A 22,739-nucleotide genomic window follows, 5' to 3' on the forward strand; every position below is an offset into this window, starting at 1 on the left:
AACACGTCTAAGCGGCCCAGAGTCTAGAGGTGTGATTCGAACTTAAACTGAACCGGACCAAGCTCACAAGAAAACCAAAATCAAAACAGGAGATTTACTGTTTTCATACATAACCATACAGTTTTCAATTCTTACCCAATCCGGAATTTCACACCAAAAACTAAAACAGAGAATCAAGTGGTCTCGAACCAATTCGAGTCGGATATCCAGATTACCGGATCCAACTCGAATCCAGATCAGCGTTAGTCCAAACCAACTTTTTTAACTTGCAGCATGTATAAGGGAGAATAGATAGATCTATGACATGACACAAACCAAACCAAACATAAAGCAGATGAAATTTTGTGGACAGAAAGAACCCTTAACCGATACATCTTCATCAATCATATCGTGTTTACTCACTTCAATTACATCTGCACCCAACCCGACACAACTCCCACAATGGTGTTTTCTTCTTGCATTCTACATTAACAAACAAGAAACACAAGGGGAATCAACCTCTAAAAACAGTATATAAAAAAAAACCCACATTCTGTTTCGACCCATATTATCATCATATATCTTTACTTTAGAATACACAACACTCAAACCAGTAAAAAGGGAAAATATTCTCCTACTCCCAACAATCACCGCATATTATTCCATCCAATCACCACTTGCCTCATGATACGATGCTACTATCAACTGGAACACTCACGGGCTTCCCCCGTCCCAAAGAGAAACCCCTGGTGCCATCTGGCATACGCGGCCCAGGAGGTTGTTTCCCAATAACCGGATGCTCGGTGTTAACAGGATTAGTTGAAGGTGGCGTAGCCATGTGGTTCCCGCGGTTGTTGTGATGGTTGTTGTACTGAGGTCGGCCACGTCCTTTGCCTCTGCCACGGTTTCGCCCCTTTTTATGACTGCCCTCTTTGTCATTTGAGTGATCTTCTCCCTGCTACAATTAACAGATTATTATATTATAAAAACATGACATGTTACAAGGAAATAAAAGATGACAAATATAACTTTTTGGAACCTAAGAAACATATTATACCATGAAAATTACTTGCAAGTACAAAATAATGAAAAAATCAGATTTAGATTAAAGTAAAAGGAACTTACTACATGTTCATGTGACGGGCCATCAGATTGCTGACAAGTGTCATCTAACTGTTTCTCATTCAGTGAATGTTGCTCTGATGTTGACGTGTCATCTTCCTTACGAACAGCCTCATCCTCTTGCCCTGCCTTCTTACCACGTGATTGAGCTGGTTTTGCCTGAGACTTTTAAGATAATAACAATTTAGATTCAGCTGTGTAAATAATCAACCAAACATAGTTTACATATCAGAGATCATTATGGTTGACACTTAACATTTTAAGGTAATCATTCAGGTATCTGCTAATTTTTGTTGGCCCAGATTTGATAGCATTTTATTATGAATAAATTTTCACACTTACTCTTTTATTGAGTAAACTTGCAGACTTGACTCAATAAACTTAGAATCATATCACCCATTTAAATAGACCAAAAGCTTAACCCGTATGCTTAAATCTAGAATGGCTTGATTTATTCTTAGACCTGGACTTTGACTCTTGACCTTGATTGCTTTGACTTTGACCCATACCATACACAAAAGAACAATAATAACCCATACTATAAATCCTCTAACTAGATACTTTCACCTAGCCCCTTCAACTTTCTTAATGATCAGTTTCTAGATTAACTTGCAACAACTTGAACATATACTTGCCATTTGAGGTGCTATTGGCAATTTTGACATATTTACCTATGAATGGGCAAATTTGGGTTCAGTTTTAGGCTAATATGAGTTTAACTTCAACTATAATGGGTAAAAGTACATACAATATTGTAATGGGTTGAGCATTTCATATGGGCTCAAAGTTGTCCCAATTTTATCATTTTAATCCAAAGTATTAGATTACCGTTGTAATAATAGTGTTTCTGTAATCAAAATGAGCACTCTAATTATTTATTAATAACTAAAAACAAAAAGAAAATATTTGTTAGTTAATCCAACTAGACCAAGCCCATTCAACCAATAAACTGTACCAAGAAATGGCATGTTTAGGTCGAGCCCATGTTAACCCATACTTATAATCCTATGGCAAGCTTTGGCAAAATGTAACTCTTTACCCACGTGACTTTTAGATCTATTGAATCATTGTATTTAGATTAATATACATTTCCCCTCCAAATTATAGAAGAGCTCAACAATAAAAGTGCACTAGTTAAATGAGAAAGTAGCAATTAGTAAAGTATTGTTAAGACACATACAGGGCGTCTGAGTAAACGAACTTTCAAACCATGTCTCCAGTTACCCTCTTTGTTGAGCTCCAAAGCCTATTGAAATATGAATATATGATTAAATTCTTGAAAATGGACCGATGAAACACATTGCAATCTAAAAAAGTGTTAAAACACTTACTGCTTTCTCAGCAGACTCAATAGTTTCATATTCCACAAAAGCATGTAACTGTGCCAAAAATACGTATAAAACAAAGGGTATGTCAAATATTCATACAGTAAATGAACACTACAAATGACTGTGATTGTATTGCTAAAATATGTGTAACACACGCATGAAAAACCGAATCTTAATATTTCAAAAGTCAAAACATGAATACCTTGTTACTGTAGAGAATACCATCTGCTTTTGCTGTTCTTGATGCTGAAGTGGCCCCACCATTGGAAGCTTGCGGCTGACATGTACGAATTGTCTTTACACTAATCAAGTACAACTTCAAATAATAAGGTCACTTGCGTAATACCTAATGAAATCATAGGTCTATACATACTCAAAAGTTCTAAATGAAAATATGCTACCTCCCGACAGCCGAGAAAATCTTCATTAGGTTCTGATGACAGTTGTCATCAGGCAAATTTTCAGCAACAATTATGTGTGACTACAAAATAAAATATTAAATACGTGCAACATGAGTGTTCCAGAGTGTTGATAAACAATGCTAAAACAAATCATAGACTCACTTGCAGCTCTTCCATATCTGGTTCAGTCATAGGATGCAGACGCTTGACTTTTTTCCCATCTTCGCTAACCACCTATACAAAGTTGCAACATTAGAAGTCACAATTGACATAAACAAATAAGAATATGTTCAAAGTCGGTATTTCTTTAAAAAAAACCACCAGTTTTCCAGAATTCCGAAGTATGTTAGCAAGCTGAGCATTACTGCTAACAAGGGCTTTGATCTTCTTGAAAGCTACAACTATAGATATTGGCACTGCAAATTAAAATTAAGAAATAGATCAGAAGGTACCATAGCACGAAATCTAAATATAAAAATGAATATTATGCGAGATTAAATACTGACAGAACAATATATAATGATATATCTTACATTGGAATGATTAATCTTACCATATCCTTCAGGATCTTTGTTGATGAACCTCATTAAGTGATCAGTAGTTGCCAAATTTATATCACTGAAATAATACTCCACCTACAACATTTGTACTACTAGAATGTCAATAATAAAGATCAAAGTACACAATAATGCAGTATAAAGAAAACAGCAACAGAACTTAAAAGCAGGTTCAAAATGCACTTCCTTATCATGTATGCAAGCAATTTTACACATCTCAATGTTGTATCAGAATTCAGAATATGTTATCCCAATCACTACAAAGTGCAAAAGCAATGGATTTCTAAAGCAATCAAACTGTTAGAAAGCTAGCCAATGTCCAATAATCCACTACAAATTGCAAACACATTGACACGCAAAATTAAGGATAAGCATTTTTATCTGAATACCGATACTGTGCCGAACACAATTGGTAAATCAATTTTCATTTTTCCAGTATTGGTACCATTCGGTTACGGTAATTTTTTAATATTTTAATAATACCGATACTGATCGGTACGAACTAAAAAAATGGTATGATATTCAGTGTATGGTTTCACTCGTTTTTGGTATCTTTATTTTTCCGTATGATACCAATCTCATGCCTACACAAAATGCAACGTCAAAACAAGCACACCTTATCTAGAGGACATATCTGATAAACCCGAAGTTTTCCACAAAATAAACATATATATGCACGCACTGAACATAGATTATGCTATAAAAAGCATTTCTAAAATCAACGGAATCGAAATTGTGATCTAGATCATCAACACACAAGAGCACAAAGTTCACGTGGCAACAGAGTAAAAGCAAATAAACAAAGCATCAATTTCACCAAAAAACATATGAAATCAGGTATAAATAGCCAATTAGGAACACAACCGGTATCATTACAATTAGAAAAAACCGAATGGTACCGATACTGAAAGTAGTGAAAACATGAAAATCACCAATTGCGTTCTTGGTACGGTTAGTCGGTAACGATAACGGTATGGTGTCGATACAGTCCAGGTATTCACTAAAAAACTATAATACCTAGGTTCAAATGCAAGCCCTATCTAAAAGGCATATCTGATAAACCCTAAGTTTTCCACAATATATACATGTGCAATAAACATTAATTACGCTATAAAGTATGAACAGCCCATCTAAAATCACCGGAATCGGATTTCACATTTAGATCATCAACAGGCAGTAGACGTGGGCACGTGGCAACAAATTATATAAGCAAATAAACAAAACATCAATTTCACCATAAACATATAAAATTAGATATAAATAGTAACATAATCGTGCCTGATTAACGATCTTCTGAGTAGCTTCATCAGTAAGTCCATCTTTCAACTCCGGATCTCCATGCCCCGTTCGGTTCGCTTGAACCGAACCATCCTTCTGATCCAAATACCTCTGATGACCATGATTCTGCTGGTGATGATGATGATTATGATGATGATACTGCATCGCAACATGATGATGATGATTTGGCACAGCAACCGGTACATGAGTCCCGATCGGCGCGTGAAACGGAGAATTAGGGTTTGGATATACATGAATCAGTCCCGGTGACGTCGGCGGAGGCGAAATCACCAGCCGCGGCTGAGTTAGATCAACGGCGGTGGTTCGTGGGAGGAACTCCGGTGCCTTGGCGTTGAGACGGCTGAATGAAACGTCACGTGTGAGTGACGGTGATGGTGATGGTGATGGTGATGGTGATGGATTGGTGTTTTCATTAGAAGAAGGTGTTTGTTGTGGATCGATAGGAGTGTCTAGGGTTTGTGAGGGGGGTTCTTGAGCCATAATAATTGGGGGTTTAGATAGTGTATGTATAATAAGGGGATCTGCTTATTAAGAGTTTTAGGGTTTGTATGTATAGATTATGAAGAAGATGAAGCAAAGCAAGATCCCCTTACTTGCTTACTTTACTATACTACTACTACTACTCCACCCGCTGCTGGTACTGCTACAAGGCTTGCTTTCCCAGGCTTGTAACACCACCCATCGGCTATTTATTTATTTCTTTCTTTCTTTCTACTATAGTAATAGTAAGACTATTGGTGTATCATAATTTCTTTATGTTTCTATCTTAGATTTATTATTTTGCTTAAACAAATCTTAACTTTCAAAAGGATTTATTAATTATTAATAATTCTGTTATATATATTCTAAATATAATATTATAATTGATTAAAACAAAGATTCAAGTGAATTGTTGTCCATCAACTACGTCTTTCGGTCTGATCTTAGGCCATGACTAACCCTCTGTGGACGAATCTTGCGGAGGAACCCTTGGGGTTTCGGGTGCATTGGATTCTCATCAATGATTGTGTTACTCAAGCCGACATTCTCACTACCGCTCGCGCGGGTGCTTTACTCTTAGGTGGAACACTCCCCTACTGATGTTTTTTACGTCCCACAGCTTCGGTAGATCGCTTAGCTCCGTTCATCTTTGATGCAAGAATGCTTGACCAATAATTTTGTTTCCTAGTATACATTTGTAACGGTGTATAAATGGTCTTAAATTTTACTTTTGCTTCTTTTTAACTATGCAAATAGTCTTGATTGTTTCTTTGTATACATTTGTTGTCCTATGAATAAAACCGAACGTGTAGTAAAGTTAAGCATAATATCTTAGCTCAGCGATAGTTTGTTATTTGTTTATAGGTTGGCATTTGTTTTATCAACATTTTATCAATGTAACAGTATCTGTTGTTTGAATTGGTCTGGTACACGTCACTTTTACTATCTTAGCCCATCAATAGTTTACACTTAATCAAGAGAGTCTCTTGATCATTATCGAATTATCACGTCACTTTATACGAACACCTTTGAGAATACAATTTATGTACAATCAAAGAAGAAAACCAAAGGGTGATAGGGAGCAATAGTCTATAAAAATTGTAATCATTTTATTATAATGAAGTTTTCCTATGGCTATATGAATTCTTACACCATACCAATAGTAAGAGTATAAAACAACATAACATTATCTCATATCTAAATTTTAGAGATTGTATTTTCAGATCTTTTGTGTTGTATGTCCACCTTGTTATCGTAACCATAAGTAGAGGTCAAGGGCTGTCCAGAACAACCTTGTATGGCTCCTGTTGTCATAGGAGAAAAGACGAGAAAAACATGGCAAATAAGAACTCAAAACAACGAATTTTTCTAACTCTTTAGAGTTTTGTATTCTGCATATTCTATCCAAAAGTTTTTAACATTTTTATCACGTTTTTGAGCTCTCAATCAAGAAGAATATCATGGTAAAAAGTGGTATTATATATTCTTACACATATGTTCACAATGTTGAAATGATTATATCTATTGTACAAGAAAATTGTCATGGTCAAAACAGGATATGGTCTTTTAAATAAAATAATAATGCATGTAACAGCATGTCCATACTCATTTTATATCTCCACATCCAGACAATCCGCTTTCAAGAAAAGAGTATGAAAATTGCAATATTTAATTCACATGTTAGTAGTTACGTCGTCTTCACAAAGAAACATCTATTTATTCATTAACAAATCGTATGTTGATAGATACTCGAAAAAAGGATGTGACACACTTGCCGTGTCTCTTGAGCCATGAGTCTGGCTATAGAATTGTTCGATGTTCAAAGCCCGTCTGTTTAATTCGTATATCTATTGAATTCCCTCAGTTCAAATCATAAACTAAACAAGAGTTTTACACAGTAAAGCTTTTAAACTTCATTAATGTAAGGATAAACATGATTACACCCGCATTTCCTAACAATCAATGGATTTTATGGGACAATGATGACATAATTGTTAGCTGACATGTTGTGTCGCCGTGGGTAGGAGATGCGAATGGAGATATTGACTTAATTTTTGGTGATGATTGGTGTTTGGTGCTTTTACGTTGTGCTATACCGGCTCCTACATGCGTACTTTATAAGTTTCGTTAATCGGGGATTTTGACTTAATATTATTATTTTCATCATTAATATATTATTTTAAGTCATTCCCACTTATTTAAATAATTATTAGACTTTCAACTTTACCTAGGGTCGACTACCCGTTCATTTCGCGCAATTATTCGCTACGCAACATAACTTGTATTTTGGAACACAATAAAATATTACACATATATTTTCGCAGTTATTCGTACATATTTTACGTGTGATGATTCCAAGATGTTAGATATAATCTTTAGCACATCAAAACACCCAAAAATCTTAGAAATCCCCCAAGTGTGTGTGTGTGGGTGTGGTAACGGCTGTGAGAGGTTATGAGGCAATTAGGGTTTGATTTTCGGTTTTAAGTCATTTTTTCCCGTCTGCACTTTCATCGCAACACGTCAAACGTGAGGGGATTGCCCTTCGCGACACAGAAGGTCCTTTTTTTTTACTCTTCTCATGTCATATTGTCATGCAAACACATAATCAAGTGGCACATAAAGATCTATACTATCCAAACTACTTAACCAGATCGGGTTTGATATTAATCGCCAATGCGTTAGGACAGACTCATGCGTGTGACTCCTCACTTATATGTGTTACTATTATGCATGATTGTTTGAGATAACTAAGTGTATGTTAACGGAATTAACCCGAAAATGCCGGGTGTCACAATAGAGACTATAAAGGATGTATTTCCAAATGTTTAACACATGCAATATACAAGACACATTTATGCTGAAAATTTGTGGGCTTGAATCTAAAAATTTGTTTTGGCCTTCTGAATATAAGTAATGGTTTAAAGACATGGAAAAGTTGAAAACTAGTCGCAAAGTTGTGAATGATCATAAGAAATCTAATTACTTGGCCAAGAGCTTTTTTTAAGTTGGTGGGGGCATGTGATGATGCATTGGGAGAATAGAATAAGTGAAAACTTTAATTCATGCATACGAACTACACAAAGGAAGCCCATTATCCCTATGTTAGAAGATATTAGAAGATTTGTGATGTGTAGAAGGTTCTTAACGGAAAAAAAGATCGGAAAACTTTGTAGGCATTATGATGTTATTCCAAGTGGTAAAAAACATATATGAAGGAGTAAAAAAGTGCACGCGTAGTGAAGATTCAGGGACAAACTTGAACTTGTGGATCATGACGATTGTCAGGCATCCCTTGTGTTCATACGATAGCAACTTTAGGGTTCATCAACATAGACCCAAAAACATATGTCCTGTGTTGGTTTTAACAAGGACGTGTTTAATGAAGCATATAAACATTGTATAAAATCACCAAAGAAAAATATGCATTGGCCTAAAGCAAATGATATAAAACCCCAACCTCCAAAAGAGAGAGGAATACCTAAAACAACATCAGTAAAAGGGAAAAGAGGCCCTATAGAGAAAGAAAAGAACTAAAAAGTAGGAATTGGAAGAAAATTGACGTGTGAAAACTACCAAGAATTGAACATATAATCAGGTCTTGCACGAACGAGAGAAAAGACCCACAATCAAAGGTGGCGAGACTAAGATGTAGAAATAAAACATAAAGTCAAGATGTGTAACCCGCGAGATAGCATACTAGGCTATTTGACCCGTTAGAGGTATTTTGGTGTATTTTGACCTGTTTTTGGTATTTTGGTGTATTTTGACTCGTGTAGGTGTACTTTGGTCTAGTTCGATCTTGGTGTATTTTGACACGTTTGGATTTTTGGTGTATTTTGACTCATTTGAGCATTCTATTGGTAATGGAATATCGACTAAAGTTAAAATTTTATCATTATTTAGCTATGATCTTTTAGGAGATGGATTGTGTGAGAAGTCAAGTTACATCGAGAAGTGCGAGAAATCAATCTGGACAATTGATTACGTTAATCAATGGTATATATTGATTATGGAAAACAAGTAATTATTAATAATCTCATATACATGTTTTTAATATGAAAAGTGTATCTTTGTACTTTAAATGTAAGCACATAATATGAAATTCCCACTTGTTACTCCTATAATTCAGCTCAAAACATTTTAATTATTAAAACATAAAACGATTTAGCTGCATTTAATGTTTGTTCTTTTTTTCTTTTTTGAAATGGATATATATTTTTTGTTAACGTGCATACCTAATGATTTGGGTAAAAAAATTAGTATTTTTTTTTATTCTGTACCATCATAATAATATACACATTACTTTTCCTTACTTTTAAATACATTGGATTATTAGTTATTACTACAATGTATTTGAAAGTGTATCTACACTAAATTAATTTTGCTTACACTACATTAGCTATGTTAACACAACATTTGAAAGTACGCCTATACTACAACAGTTATGACTAAACAACATTTGAAAGTGTGTCTACGCAACATTATTTTTTCCTACACTACATTAGCTATGTTAACACAACATTTGAAAGTGTCTACAATACACTGGTTTTGCCTACACTACATTAGCTATGTCAACACAACATTTGAAAGTGTACCTACACTACAACAGTTAGGGCTACACAAATTTGAAAGCGTGTCTACACAACATTAGTTTTTCCTACACTACATTAGCTATGTCAACACAACATTTGAAAGTGAGTCTACACTACACTAGTTTTGTCTACACTACAATGGTTATGACTACGCAATATTTTAAATCGTGTCTATACTTCATTAGTTTTGCCTACACTATATTAATTACGACTACACAACATCTAAAAGTGTGTCTACATAATATTAAGTAGATATTTCTAGAATATAAACCCACATTATATTAGTTGATTGAAAATCAAAGAAAAAGAAATTCACATTTGCGATCAAATAAAAAAAATAATTATCCATGTTTTAAATAAAATGATTTTTTGATCAAATGGATTATAATGGTTCAAATTTTAGATGAAATAAAAAATAATATTAATAGTTTGTGACTTACTATTAGGTAATAACTTATCATTAATTAAACTATTAATGATTATTAGTTACAAAAGAAAACACTTTATAATTTACTAATATACCCTTTTATTTAAATAATTATAAATTAAAAAAGAAACAATTTGATTGGCTAGAATCTCTTCTCGCACTTCTCGCAATAAAAAACACTTCTCAAATGAACCTAATCCTGATCTTTTATGAATATATAATTAAAAGGTTTTTATGGTGTAGACACAGTTAATAATTTCAACCATTTAAATTTTGAATATTACCTAAGTTTTTTTTCTAATGCTTATAAAAAAATTGATAGTTTTTTACAAGTTTAATTATTATATTTTTGTCATTTTTAAATATTTTTTTGGCACTTTGTGATTTTTAAATCGGTTTTGCAATTTCTGTGATCTTAAAATTGTTTTTTCAATTTATAAAATATTTTGCAATGTCCAAGTATTAAAAATGAAAAGACTTGAATAAAAGGACATAGAATGGATGACATGCTTTCAGGTTAAATATCTACTATTTATACATCAAAAGAAACTTTAATGATCTGATTGAAATAAAATATTTGATGAGTGACCTAAGTGAAACACTTCTGAAAGTTGGTTACTACTCTAAAATATTATTTCTAATAAATCCAACTTCATAAAATTGTTGTCAACGGTCCCGCCATTCACACTATTTATTTACATTGTATTTATTAAAAAAAAACTTAACTTCATTAAGTTTTTTTTCGAATTTCAAAGTGAAGTTTTATGGCTTTTGATCAGAAAGAGGATATGAGTCGTTCATGTAAAATTTACCTCAAACAATGCTCCAAATGACGAAACGGTACTTCAATCCCGGTGTTTAAAGTTACAACTAACATAAATCAAGTTGTCTGAAGCACTGTTTTGAGATAATTTGTGCATCAATTGACACTTGTCGATCAAATGCCCTAACCATCTGTTTGAAGTTCGGAAAAAAAACTTGACGAAGTTAAGTTTTTCTTTAGCGGGTTCTAGTGCAAACAAATGGTGTAAAATGTGTGACCGATGGCTACAATTTTATTGGGTGAGATTGTTATCGATCAACCTAAAAAACATGAGAACAATAAAATTCATTTTTTCCACAATAAATTAATTTTATTAATACTATTCATTGAATGGTAAAGAGAAAAGTAGAATATCGTATTTATAACATTTAAGAGTAATGTCCCGTGCATCTTAATTTTTAACTTGTAATTATTGAATGTAGTAGGTAATTGTTATAGTATAGAATCTATTAATTGGAAATGACGGCCCAATTTCCTTTCATAGGCCCAACACATTTTTCTTTAGTAGTCCAATAATGTGAATCCATAAATATCACGCCCTACTTCAACACCGTCATAAAACCTAATTCTTTTGTTATATCATCAAAGGCATCTGCTTAGTGGCTAGTAGCGCCGCACGCCGTCACAGATTGACCTAGATGGTAAACTTTTGGTTGCCAATGTCTATGGAAAACAATCGTGATCATCTAAGAGTAGGAATCCGTTGCTTGTGTTTAATTCTATCTTATTTTGAGTTATACGGGTAATTAGAATTTCCTTTAATTTATTTTATCATTAACTTTCGATTTCGGTAAGAATGGGCATGCTTAATCACTTCTACATGGTTTCATTATGTAGAGAACTAGTGACGTATATATCACTCAATTATAACATGTTGATTGTTCATAGCGGGATGACAAAGCATCCATGAAATTTGAATTCACGAGGTAACGTTAAACTTCACAGTTTTATATCACCATATGGGGGTTGGTTCAGTTAGAGTTCTTGTTTGATGTTATCTAGTTCGTCTATGTTCAGTTAGAGTTCTTGTTTGATGTTATGTAGTTTTGTTGACTTGTTGTATAGATTTTCGACTCGTATTTCCGAATAATATTTTACCACATATGAATTTGCTTTTCTCACATCAAATGTTTCCTTAAAGTTTAGTGTATATGAAATGATTTTCTTGTCAGGCAATGTGAAAGTTTTTCAAAGTGGCAGAGAAAGAAAGTATTATGTTTACAATAATTGCTATTGCCAAATATGAAATTTAGGTTGAATTATGTGTATCCATTTTGATGTTGTCTTCTAGCCATTGTGGATTAAGTGTTGAAATCCTCGGTTTTTATTTTTGTAAAATTTATATCGCATTAAAATTGTACACATATTCAAAGTTTTTATGTGATTCACAGTTTAGTCCCATTTTTTACAAAATTCTATAGACAAAAAAGTTGAAGCTTAACTAATAAATAAGCATTGCTAAAGTTTGTTTCCATAAACTAGATTTTGTTGCAGTAGGCGATGCACATAGAAGATCTAAAGTGCAAGGAGAATGTAAATCGCTTAGATGTTTCCATGCTGCTTTGGTTGAATTTGTGAAAGGGTTATTGAAGTCAGCATGGTGTGATGGTAAGTTGAGCAAAGACGCTCATAAGCAGATAGTTAAAAAGACTGTTGATAAGGTTATTACCACTTTACCATCAAATGAAATTTCAGATATTAAAGATTATCCTATCTCATCTAAAACAAAATACTCAAAGCTGGCATAAAAACAAGCTAGAAGGCGGTCCAAGTAATCTAAATTGAAGTTGTTAGATTTTAATCCAAATGAACCGCCACCGGTTGATAACAACGAGCTAGAAGACGGTCCAAGTAATCTTTGTTGCAATTTGATCTATGAGGTCGTGTTGATGATCTGATGATGGTGAAGATGATAACAACAAAGATATATAGACGTATGTGTGCGTAGTTAGAAATATGTTTAGAATATATGTTATGTTATCATGAGTAAATGATCAAATTTGTATAAACAATAAATGAAAAGAAAGAATACTAACTATATGTGATATATAAAAGGAATAAAGTATTAAAGCGACAATGATATGTTATTGTAGCATCCCAAGTTTGGTTCGATATGTAAATGACTTGGTTTTAATTGAATTATAGAAGATAAATATAATTATTTAAAGTATGAGTGGGTTACGTGTCATTAGATGAAAAGTTAAACATTAAACCCTACCCCTATCTTATAGGGTGATGCTAAACGTACCCTCCCTTACACCATTTTTACTAAATATACACCCCCCTAACTTATTAGATAAATTATTATTACCTCTTAACATTATTTATATACATATTAGTCTCTACAACATTTTTTTCACTTAATAATCTCCACTACATATATCAAATTAAAAACTATCAAGTATTACTATTAATTTATTTTTTTAGTATTAATAATGTAAATATTTATAATATCTTTTTTTTTAATTTTAATACTATATATATTTATAATATCCTTATTTTACCTCTTTATCTTTTACAAAATAAACCCGAAACTCGAAAACCTAAAACCCTAAACCCGAAAACCTAAACCCAACTCTAAACTCTAAACCCTAAACTCGAAATCATGTGTTTCCTGGTTATTTTTCTTGTCCTTCTATTTTTGGTTGGTTGGAACTGGAAACATCACGCAGTTGTGGGTCGAATCTGGGTGTTGGAGTATCAACACTAGGTTGTTCTAGCTCGTGGTTTGTAATGTTTGAAGTGATAGGAATGGATTCTGGGAACTTGTTTGTTTTGGGTTCTAGTTTTGCATGTTGGTATTCTGGGGCTATTATAGTTATGATCATCTTAAACTTTTTGGTAGTTTGGTTGAAGATCATTGTTTCATTGATCAAATCCAACTTTGGCTCGGCATTCGATCATAATTGGTTACTATATGCCATTAAGTGGTGTGATGATATTTTTTAAGGATGTTCCTGGCTTGATTTGAAGTATGAAGTGCTTGGTTTAAGTTGTGGTGGTTTCATGATTGAAGGTGGTTATGTGTTTGAACTTCATTGTCTTGTCATCACTAATTTATGGTGGATTTGCTGAAGATCAATATGTTTATTGATCAAACTCCAACCTGGTTCGGCATTCGGCCAGGTTTGGTTGCTTATGTCCATTATGAATTTTGTTTTGATGAGTTTTAAGATGTTTTTGGCAAGTTTATGGAACCTAATGTGTTTGTGATGTTACTGATTGATGATTCATTGGGATGAGGGTGCGATTTGCCTGGTTGACCCGGATTCTTTCTGGGTCCAGTTTATGGTTGTATGGACCAATAGTGCTTCTACGGGATGTTTTGGGTTGAAGTGCATGTCTATTATGATCCAAGTTGGCTAGGCTTGGACGTTATGATTCGGTTTGTATTCAGCTTCAACTTTCCAAACTAGTTCTGGGCTTAGTTTATGTTGACTGGGCTTGGCGAACCGTGGGCTGTCTCTGGCATGGGGCCGCATGTGGGCTGGGTCACGAGTGAAGCTTTGTTACTCGGAGGATGTGTTGCTTTAAATGGTGTGTTTTTTGGTCTCTCATGCTTGATGAACATTACATATAATGCCCAAGTAAGTAACGTATTTCAGTTTTCTCTAGAAATGGGGTGAAATATATTTGGGAGTGGGACCAAATTAGCATCTAGTACTGTTGAGGAACGTGCTAGTTAACTGCTTGGTATCATTATTCTATCTCGTTTATGTGCCTTAGAAATGGGACCGGGTTTGGATTCATTTATGGGAATGGATTGGTAACTAGTAATTGGGTGAGGCTCATTTACATCTATTTTCCTTGCTGGGATGGGTTGTGTGCTTGTTCTGGTGAGCTTCTATGCTTGTCTGGAGGCTTATTTGGAGATTGTTGGGTAGGTTGGTTATGTTGCTATAATGTATGAGTTTTAGTTGGATATGAAAGGTGATTTTGATATGGATATGGAATTGGTTTGGGCTAGAGAGTTTACATGGGATCTTTTGTTGGGCTTCTGGCTAACAAGACTTCGCTCCACTTGTTATGGGCTACATGTTAAATTATTTGGGCTTGTGGGGCGTGGCCCCGTGCAAAGTTTGTTCTAGCCGATACGTAACACTCTTGGTTTGGGCCTCTGATTTGGTTCAAGATGGGCTTCGCTTATTTATTGGAGGGGGATCGGGATGCTTCTCCGATTAGTTTAGGCTTAGTCAAATGTTTGGTTAGCATGATGTCTCAAATTGTAAGCCTTTGGGCTAGGTAGTATGTTTTCATTTGTGGTCTACCCTATCCATGGAAAATGTTCAGGAGGAGGGATATGCACTCGTATGTAATCATTTTTTTTATGTTAATTTTACCAAAAGCAATGCCCTTTTACCAAAAAAAAAAACTCGAAATCATAAAAAAACGCAACTTGTAAAAAAAATATATGAAATCCTTATTTTTGTGCTAATATGGTAATTATATGATTTCAATGGTTAATATGAAAGTTGGTTTTTCCAAGAAGGGGGGGGGGGTATTACAAGCAACCAGGGGGTACGTTTAGCCTGACCCATCTTATAAAAGTAGACACCATCTCATTTTATAATCATCTTCACATCTAACCTCCTTCTCTACCAAAATCTCGTTTTTGTGAGAGCAACCTACAAAGATCCAACAATTACTGAAGATATAATCGTCGGATCGGTCTCAAATTTTAACTAAGGGTTCATGGCATATAAATGGAGATTCCCACCGATCGGATCTTCGGAAGTCCAGTTTTTATCAAGAAAAGAGTAGCAGTGGAAAAAGTGAGTTTTCCGGCAATTATTTTAGTTTTCTGGCGATTGTAGCGGCGGAAGTGGGTGGTGCTGGTAAAGCTCGGCGACTCGGTCACGTGGCCGCTTGAATCACTAAATTCCAAGTTCGTTTGATATGGTTTTGGGTTTTATTGAGTGATTTTGAACATATACCTCAGATGTACGTTTTTATTATAAAGGTTTAGTCTTCGTGTACGAATTTGCATGAAATTTGGTAGAATGATAGAACGGGTCACGATTATTGATAAAGTATTGCTAGTAAATGGGTTATTTGGCTCGGTTCGGGTTAATCCAGTAAGGTTCAATTCGAGAAAAGGATGGGTAAATGAAGTCAGTGTGCCATGAAACTTGGTAAGGTAGTAAATGAGTTATTGGGACGGTTCGAGATGAACGGGTGGTTTTCGGACCATGTATGGATCAAGTGCGTAAGGTTGTTAAGGCCCAAAACTCGTTATGTCAGTAAAACAGATCGTAAGGGGTTGAAAGAAAACGTTTATAACGAAAGAGTAGGAAAACCCGGTTCGAATCGAATTTATAAAAGTTCTATTCGATTGGATTGCCATAATTCGATTCAATTTGTTTTGGAAATTCGACTTGATTTGTTTGGAAATTTGATTCGATTCTTTTTGGAAATTCGATTCGTTTTGGAAACTCGATTCGATTCGTTTGGGCTTAGGTCAGATTAGCTTGATGACCTGAGTGATAAGACTAGGATAGAGAACAGTTAATTAACACTTATATATGTTAAACAGTTAGGCAGTTAGCCATGTTTAGCTGAAGATATGTGTTACAATCAATTCCGAAAGAAATAGGACTCATGTGGGTTTCTAGCCCCATTAATCTGTTATGTTTTTCGGGGTTGTGTGTATACACTTACCCTAAGTGGTAAGTGTATGTTATATGAATGTTTAATGAATGATATAGAAAGGGTTAAAAGTATTGCGTAGATGTATATGAAAATATATAATTAAAAGTATGTATAGATGAATGTTTGTATGGCAAAGTATGCATGATTAAGAAGGGAACATACTCTAATAATATCTGTGAATGCATGGAATAAACCCGAGTAATACGACTAACCCCTTACAACACTGTGAGGAAATTTATATATTTAATTTGTTGTCGTAATTAGTTTCTTTATGCAAAATGTATATAATAATGAAGTGTATCCCATACAACGTTATACCCAACTTCGCATGATTCACCTTTTTTGCACCAATACATGTTTGATGCACACTTTCAAAATCAAATTTATTGCTTGATAATCAGCTTTTAACACTTGAAAACAACCAAATGTTTCTATACATGTTGCTAATTTTCTCATAATAAAAGAGCATCCATCGTGTGAATATATATATATATATATATACAGGGGAGAGTTAACGTACAATAATAGGTTATCGTATATTAGGTACGCGAGACCCAGCACCACCCGATCCTAATTGCAATTAAAACTACGCGGTGGCATAATTGTAATTAAATCAAAAATACTTATCACACAACAGATCGTCATTTGCTGCAAGCCTTCAACCATAATCAAATCATCAACAAAACTAAAGCATAATCAAAATCGATAAACCCATTATCGCTATAGTTTAATAATCTTCAAATTGATCAAAAATTGTTGATTTAATCAATTGAATTGATGTGTAAGAGGCTTTAGAATCATCAATCGATTATGAATTGCAAAATAATACAATTAATTGAGCTATAATTATGGTTCATGTTTAAACGTTCTGCACAAAACTTTAAACGTTCTGGACTTTTTGTACAGAACTTCTAAATTTTTTGTCTAGAATTTCTAAAGTAAAAAGTTTAGACTAATATGAACACCAAAATGAACAAAAAGTTTAAACGTTCTGACCAAAATGAACACTAAAATGACCAAAAAGTTTAAAGGTTCAACTAATACGTTCTGACCAAATCTACAAATTTAAAAGTTCTGACCAAAATGAACAAAAAATTTAAATGTTCAACTAATATAATCTGACCAAAACCACAAGTTTAAACGTTCTGACAAAAAACGAACACCTTTAAACGTTTAAGTTTAGAAGTTCTGTATCAAAACTTTAGAAGTTCTAACAAAAAAAAAGTTTAGAAGTTCTAACAAAAACATCAATTGATTATGGAATTGCAGAATAACGCACTCAATCGAGCTCTGATTAGGGTTCAACATATTATGTTTAAACGTTCTGAAACAAAACTGAAGACCTATAAACGTTCTGACCAAAAAAGAACATCTTTAAACGTTCTAATACATTCAAAGAAGTTCTAGGTGTTCAAAAAAAAACGAACATCTTTAAACGTTCTAATACGTCCTTAGAAGTTCAAGGTGTTTAAAAAAGTTTTGAAGTTCTGATAAAGTTTAGGGTGTTCAAAAAAGTTTAGGAGTTCTAAGAAGTTCTAGGTGTTCAAAAGAGTTTAAAAGTTTTGATAAAGTTTAGAAGTTCTAAGAAGTTCTGGTTCTTCAGAACTTCTAAAACTAACAAAAAAAATTAAACACATGTAAACATGAAATTGAACACTGAAATCACTTCATATATTCTCATAATCATCAAACAATCGTCAATCGACCGTTAATTTGATCATTGATTAGATCATATGAACAAAATATGGAACGTCTGCAACTGGGTTTGTGCAAAACTCAAAATTGATTAATTAAAACTTCAAATTAATGATTAATTTGACCAATTTCAAAGTTTAATTGATCAATTAGTTCAACAATTTCAATTTCAATTGCTCAATTTGACAACTGACCTGTGTGAAACCCCGTGAAACAGTAGACGATAGGTGTGAATGAAATTTGATTATGTTTCTGATCTTGGTCTGCAATTTATGAGTCCTTGTATGATCGTGGTTGATGGGCGAATGACTTAATTTGGGACGGAATATGATTTGAATAAAATTACAATCTTGCCACCGTGTGTTTTTATAAGTCGACGTTCCAGACACTCGCGTACCTATTGTACGATAAGGGATTTTTGTATTGGATCCTTTATCTATATATATATGTTCCAATAATCTTTTTGTAAGAAAAACATCAATCTATAATAATAATATATATAAACGAAAACATAAAAATCCTACGTGTCGTGATGTGGTCGCTCTCCCTTTTTTTGGAGTCACCAGATTTGCTTGATTTTTAAATGGAGGTTTCTCATGCATTTGACCCGAATTCATGGGTATGGGTCTTACCAAACACAAATATTCCTTAAACGGGTTATAGCATCTCATTAAATTAAAAATTATTCTCACCAAATTATGATGTAAAAATCCTATAAAATAGGATATACTAAAAATTAATATCTTATTTATTTTATATATATATATATATTATTTAAATTAAAAACCCAATTTTATAGTAAAAAAAATAAGCGGGTCTTGGTCTCATCAAACCATAAGTATATTATTAACTTTCATAAATATTATTTATAATTAAAAAAACCAAATTTATAATAAAAAAATAAACGGGTCTTAGGTCTTATCAAAACCATATAGCTTTTAAACCGGATTATAACATCTCATTTATATATGAAACAATTTATCATCAAACCATAAGTATATTATTAACTTTCATACAATAAAAAAATATAAATTTAAAAAATAAATAAATATTAAAACAAACAATATATAACAACCCCCGTAATACGGGGGTTAAAAACTAATATATATATATATATAGGGTGAAGTTACTGTACAATAATTGTTTAATGTACGATAGGTACGCGATACGCTCAAAGGCAAAAAATTCTAAAACGCTCAGCCAAAAAAAACCTAAAACGCTCAGCCAAAAATCCTAAAACGCTCTAAAAAACGCTCAAAATGGTTTTCGTGAAAAAAAAAGTAAAAAATTGATCGATTAACGATCCAAAACTATTTTTTTTTAGTGAACCAATGATTACCTGGTTATGTGTAAGGCCCCGTCACCGGTGGCCCTACTTTAGCGTTTGATTTACTCATAAACGCAGTTCTAAATATCAGAGTTAATTAAAACATTCGCGGAATTTAAAAACTTTCATAAAACATTTCATAACAAAACACGTCTTGTCTTAAAACATCATTTTGTCTTTCAAAATAAACGAAACATTAAACTTAAACGTCTTGAGTCTTTCGATGCCAGCCTCTTATTCAGTGCCACGTGTCTCCTCAAGCGAGCTGCCTCATCCTACTCACCTGCGTGCATACTAAAAGTCAGCTACGCTGAGTGAGTTCTAGTTAATCAAGCAACTTATCATACAACCACTTCATACAATATATACGTATCCGAAGACACATAGTCCACTGTCTAACATGCCACTATTTAACCACTTAATTACCCCTATAGCTTAGCCTCTTAATTACCCCTACAGCTTAGCCACTTATGCCACTTTATGCCACTTGATGCCACCTTAATAACGAAGTCACGTATAGGCTTACCCTACCACGTACTATCGTCATGCCACTAACACTCTTACTAGACTCTGCCACTTCTATCACACTCTACCTCTACTTGTCTATAGCACTCTTTATACCAATACAATACTTACATAATAAGCAAGTCGCATCATAGAATACATACACACTAACAACCACTTGACAATCACTCTCCTTGACGATACGTGCAATATCCGAAGATCGTTCACGTACCGACAAGCATTACATAATAGCTACTTGTATAACATCTACACACTTACCACTTAAGGTAAGTGTATTCACACTTTCGCATCTAACCTGCTTAACTTACCACTTAGCCTCTTATTTACACCTACCACCTTGCCACTTTGCCACTTTAATAACGTATAACGTTATGCCACTTTGCCACTTAATAACGTATTACGTTATGCCACTTTGCCACTTTAATAACGTAAAACGTTATGCCACTTTGCCACTTTAATAACGTATAACGTTATGCCACTTTGCCACTTTAATAACGTAAAACGTTATGCCACTTTGCCACTTTAATAACGTAAAACGTTATGCCACTTTGCCACTTTAATAACGAAGGCACGTATAGGCTTACCCTACCACGTACTATCGTTATGCCACTAACACTCTTACTAGACTCTTGCCACTTCTAACACGTTCTACCTCTACTTGTCTACAACACGCTTCATATCATTTACATAATAAGCATGTCACATCAACAATCATACACACATAATAACGATGGCACGTACAGGCTTTCCCTATCACGCGCTCACGTTATGCCACTAACACCCTTGCTAAACTCTTGCCACTTTTAACACACTCTACCTCTACCTGCCTATATCACACTTCATATCAGTTCGGTATTTACGTAATAAACCAGTCACATCATAACATTCGTACACACTATCAACCACTTGGAATTTACTATCCTTGGCGATACGTGCAACATCCGAAGATCGTTCACGTACCGCCAAGCATTATAAAATATATACCTCGTATAACATCTATAGCATACACTTACCACTTAAGGTAAGTGTATTCACACTTCACATCGAGTATGCACACAGCCCCGAAAACATAACAAGGAATGGGGCTAGAAACTCACCTGAACTCTGCTTCTTCCTCTGATAGTTGTAAATCCTTTCTTTAACTGAGCTCGGCTGACTGTATAAGTTACACGTATCAATACTCGCCTGATCTAATCTGGTGGCCTAGTATTAGCTTACTTTTACTTATTGTTTTAATCTATTCTCTAATCGAACTTGACTTTAGGCGAAGTTAAACCTTAGGCGAACTTAGCTTTAGGCGAAGTTAAACCTTAGGCGAACTTAGCTTTAGGCGAAGTTGTCATCAGACGAACTTGGCTTTAGGTGAAGTTGTCATCAGGCGAACTTGGCTTTAGGCGAAGTTGTCATCAGGCGAACTTGGCTTTAGGCGAAGTTGTCATCAGGCGAACTTGGCTTTAGGCGAAGTTGTCATCAGGCGAACTTGGCTTTAGGCGAAGTTGTCATCAGGCGAACTTAGCTTGCAGGCGAAGTTGTCATCAGGTGAACTTAGCTTGCAGGCGAAGTTGTCGTCTGCAGCTACTGTTCGTTCTTAAATCCCTTAATCACCTTCGTTTCTTAACCAAATAACTCGATTTAGGTACCCACGGGATCGTCTGACCAGCGCCTACAAACCCCAACCATCAAATCGACCTAACATCGATGTTTAAAGGGTGCGATTTAGGCATATAGGTTACGGGTTCTTTTTATCAATCGATTAACCCAACAAATCATAACCATTTTCAGTAAGATTAGCTTTGTTGGATTCGTTTTTACCATACAAACTCAGATCTATCATTTCTCAAATCAAACCGAACCTATACGAACGATTTCTAACTATAAACGTACCTTGAACGAGTCGAACTACGAACACGGTTAAGCCTTGATGTTGTTTTGGTCCGTCACGACGTTCCAGCACCAACAAGCTCGGGTTTTCGCCTTCGGATCTTGGTTCGGGTCGTGTGTGTTTTGGGTGTGTGTGTGTATGGAATAGGTGAGAATGAGGATTAAATGGTGGTTAATGGTATTTATATTTAGGGATCATGGGCTTAAGCCCATGGACTCTCCTTCCTTCTTTCATAACCCAAGTCCATAACCCATATCCATTACCCACACTAGCCCGACCCATACTAACTCCTACTCTATTTATTTATTTCCCGATAATCCGAGTAAACTTTCCCTCTATTATTAAGTAATATAAATAATATCATTTTGGAAATTTCGGGATGTTACATTATGTATTGACGATTCCGAGATGTTGGGATGTGATTTCATGGATCGATTTCGTGAATATAGGGGATTCGCGTACCTATTGTATGTTGAGGTATTATTGTATCGGATCCTCTCTCTCTCTCTCTCTCTATATATATATATATATATATATAGTTTTTCACAAGCCAGAGATCGTAACTCACCAATCAAGAACCAGCAGATCCACTCTAAATGACCCGTTATCGTTACCTTCATAGCGATGATAAAAATACAAAAACCTGTACT

General features: G+C 34.3%; 1 protein-coding gene and 1 long non-coding RNA gene across 5 annotated transcripts; one reads left to right on the plus strand and one right to left on the minus strand.

The window, feature by feature from the left end:
• Positions 1-328: 328 nt before the first annotated feature.
• LOC143590190 (la-related protein 6B-like) lies at positions 329-5,384 on the minus strand. 4 transcript variants are annotated; one of them, XM_077070746.1, is made up of 10 exons: positions 4,666-5,384; positions 3,384-3,465; positions 3,152-3,246; positions 2,993-3,064; positions 2,831-2,910; positions 2,632-2,731; positions 2,433-2,480; positions 2,282-2,347; positions 1,105-1,260; positions 329-934 (listed from the first exon to the last, which is right to left on the minus strand). In XM_077070746.1, exons 1-10 carry the CDS (start codon positions 5,164-5,166, stop codon positions 662-664), a joined length of 1,473 nt encoding a protein of 490 aa, XP_076926861.1. In that variant the 5' UTR covers positions 5,167-5,384; the 3' UTR covers positions 329-661. The 4 variants fall into 4 exon arrangements, with proteins under 4 accessions (XP_076926861.1, XP_076926859.1, XP_076926860.1 ...); XM_077070744.1 differs by having other exon boundaries at positions 1,105-1,266; positions 4,666-5,382; XM_077070745.1 differs by having other exon boundaries at positions 329-937; positions 4,666-5,374.
• Positions 5,385-11,595: 6,211 nt separating this feature from the next.
• LOC143590202 (uncharacterized) lies at positions 11,596-13,012 on the plus strand. The gene is made up of 3 exons (XR_013145428.1): positions 11,596-11,753; positions 11,849-11,937; positions 12,494-13,012. It is a non-coding gene; the product is annotated as an uncharacterized LOC143590202 (long non-coding RNA).
• The last annotated feature ends 9,727 nt before the right edge of the window (positions 13,013-22,739 follow it).

The sequence above is a fragment of the Bidens hawaiensis genome, unplaced genomic scaffold, assembly GCF_021521415.1.
Source record: "Bidens hawaiensis isolate Kalapana, Puna unplaced genomic scaffold, B.hawaiensis_p1.1 tig00038207_1, whole genome shotgun sequence".
Taxonomy (NCBI): domain Eukaryota; kingdom Viridiplantae; phylum Streptophyta; class Magnoliopsida; order Asterales; family Asteraceae; genus Bidens; species Bidens hawaiensis.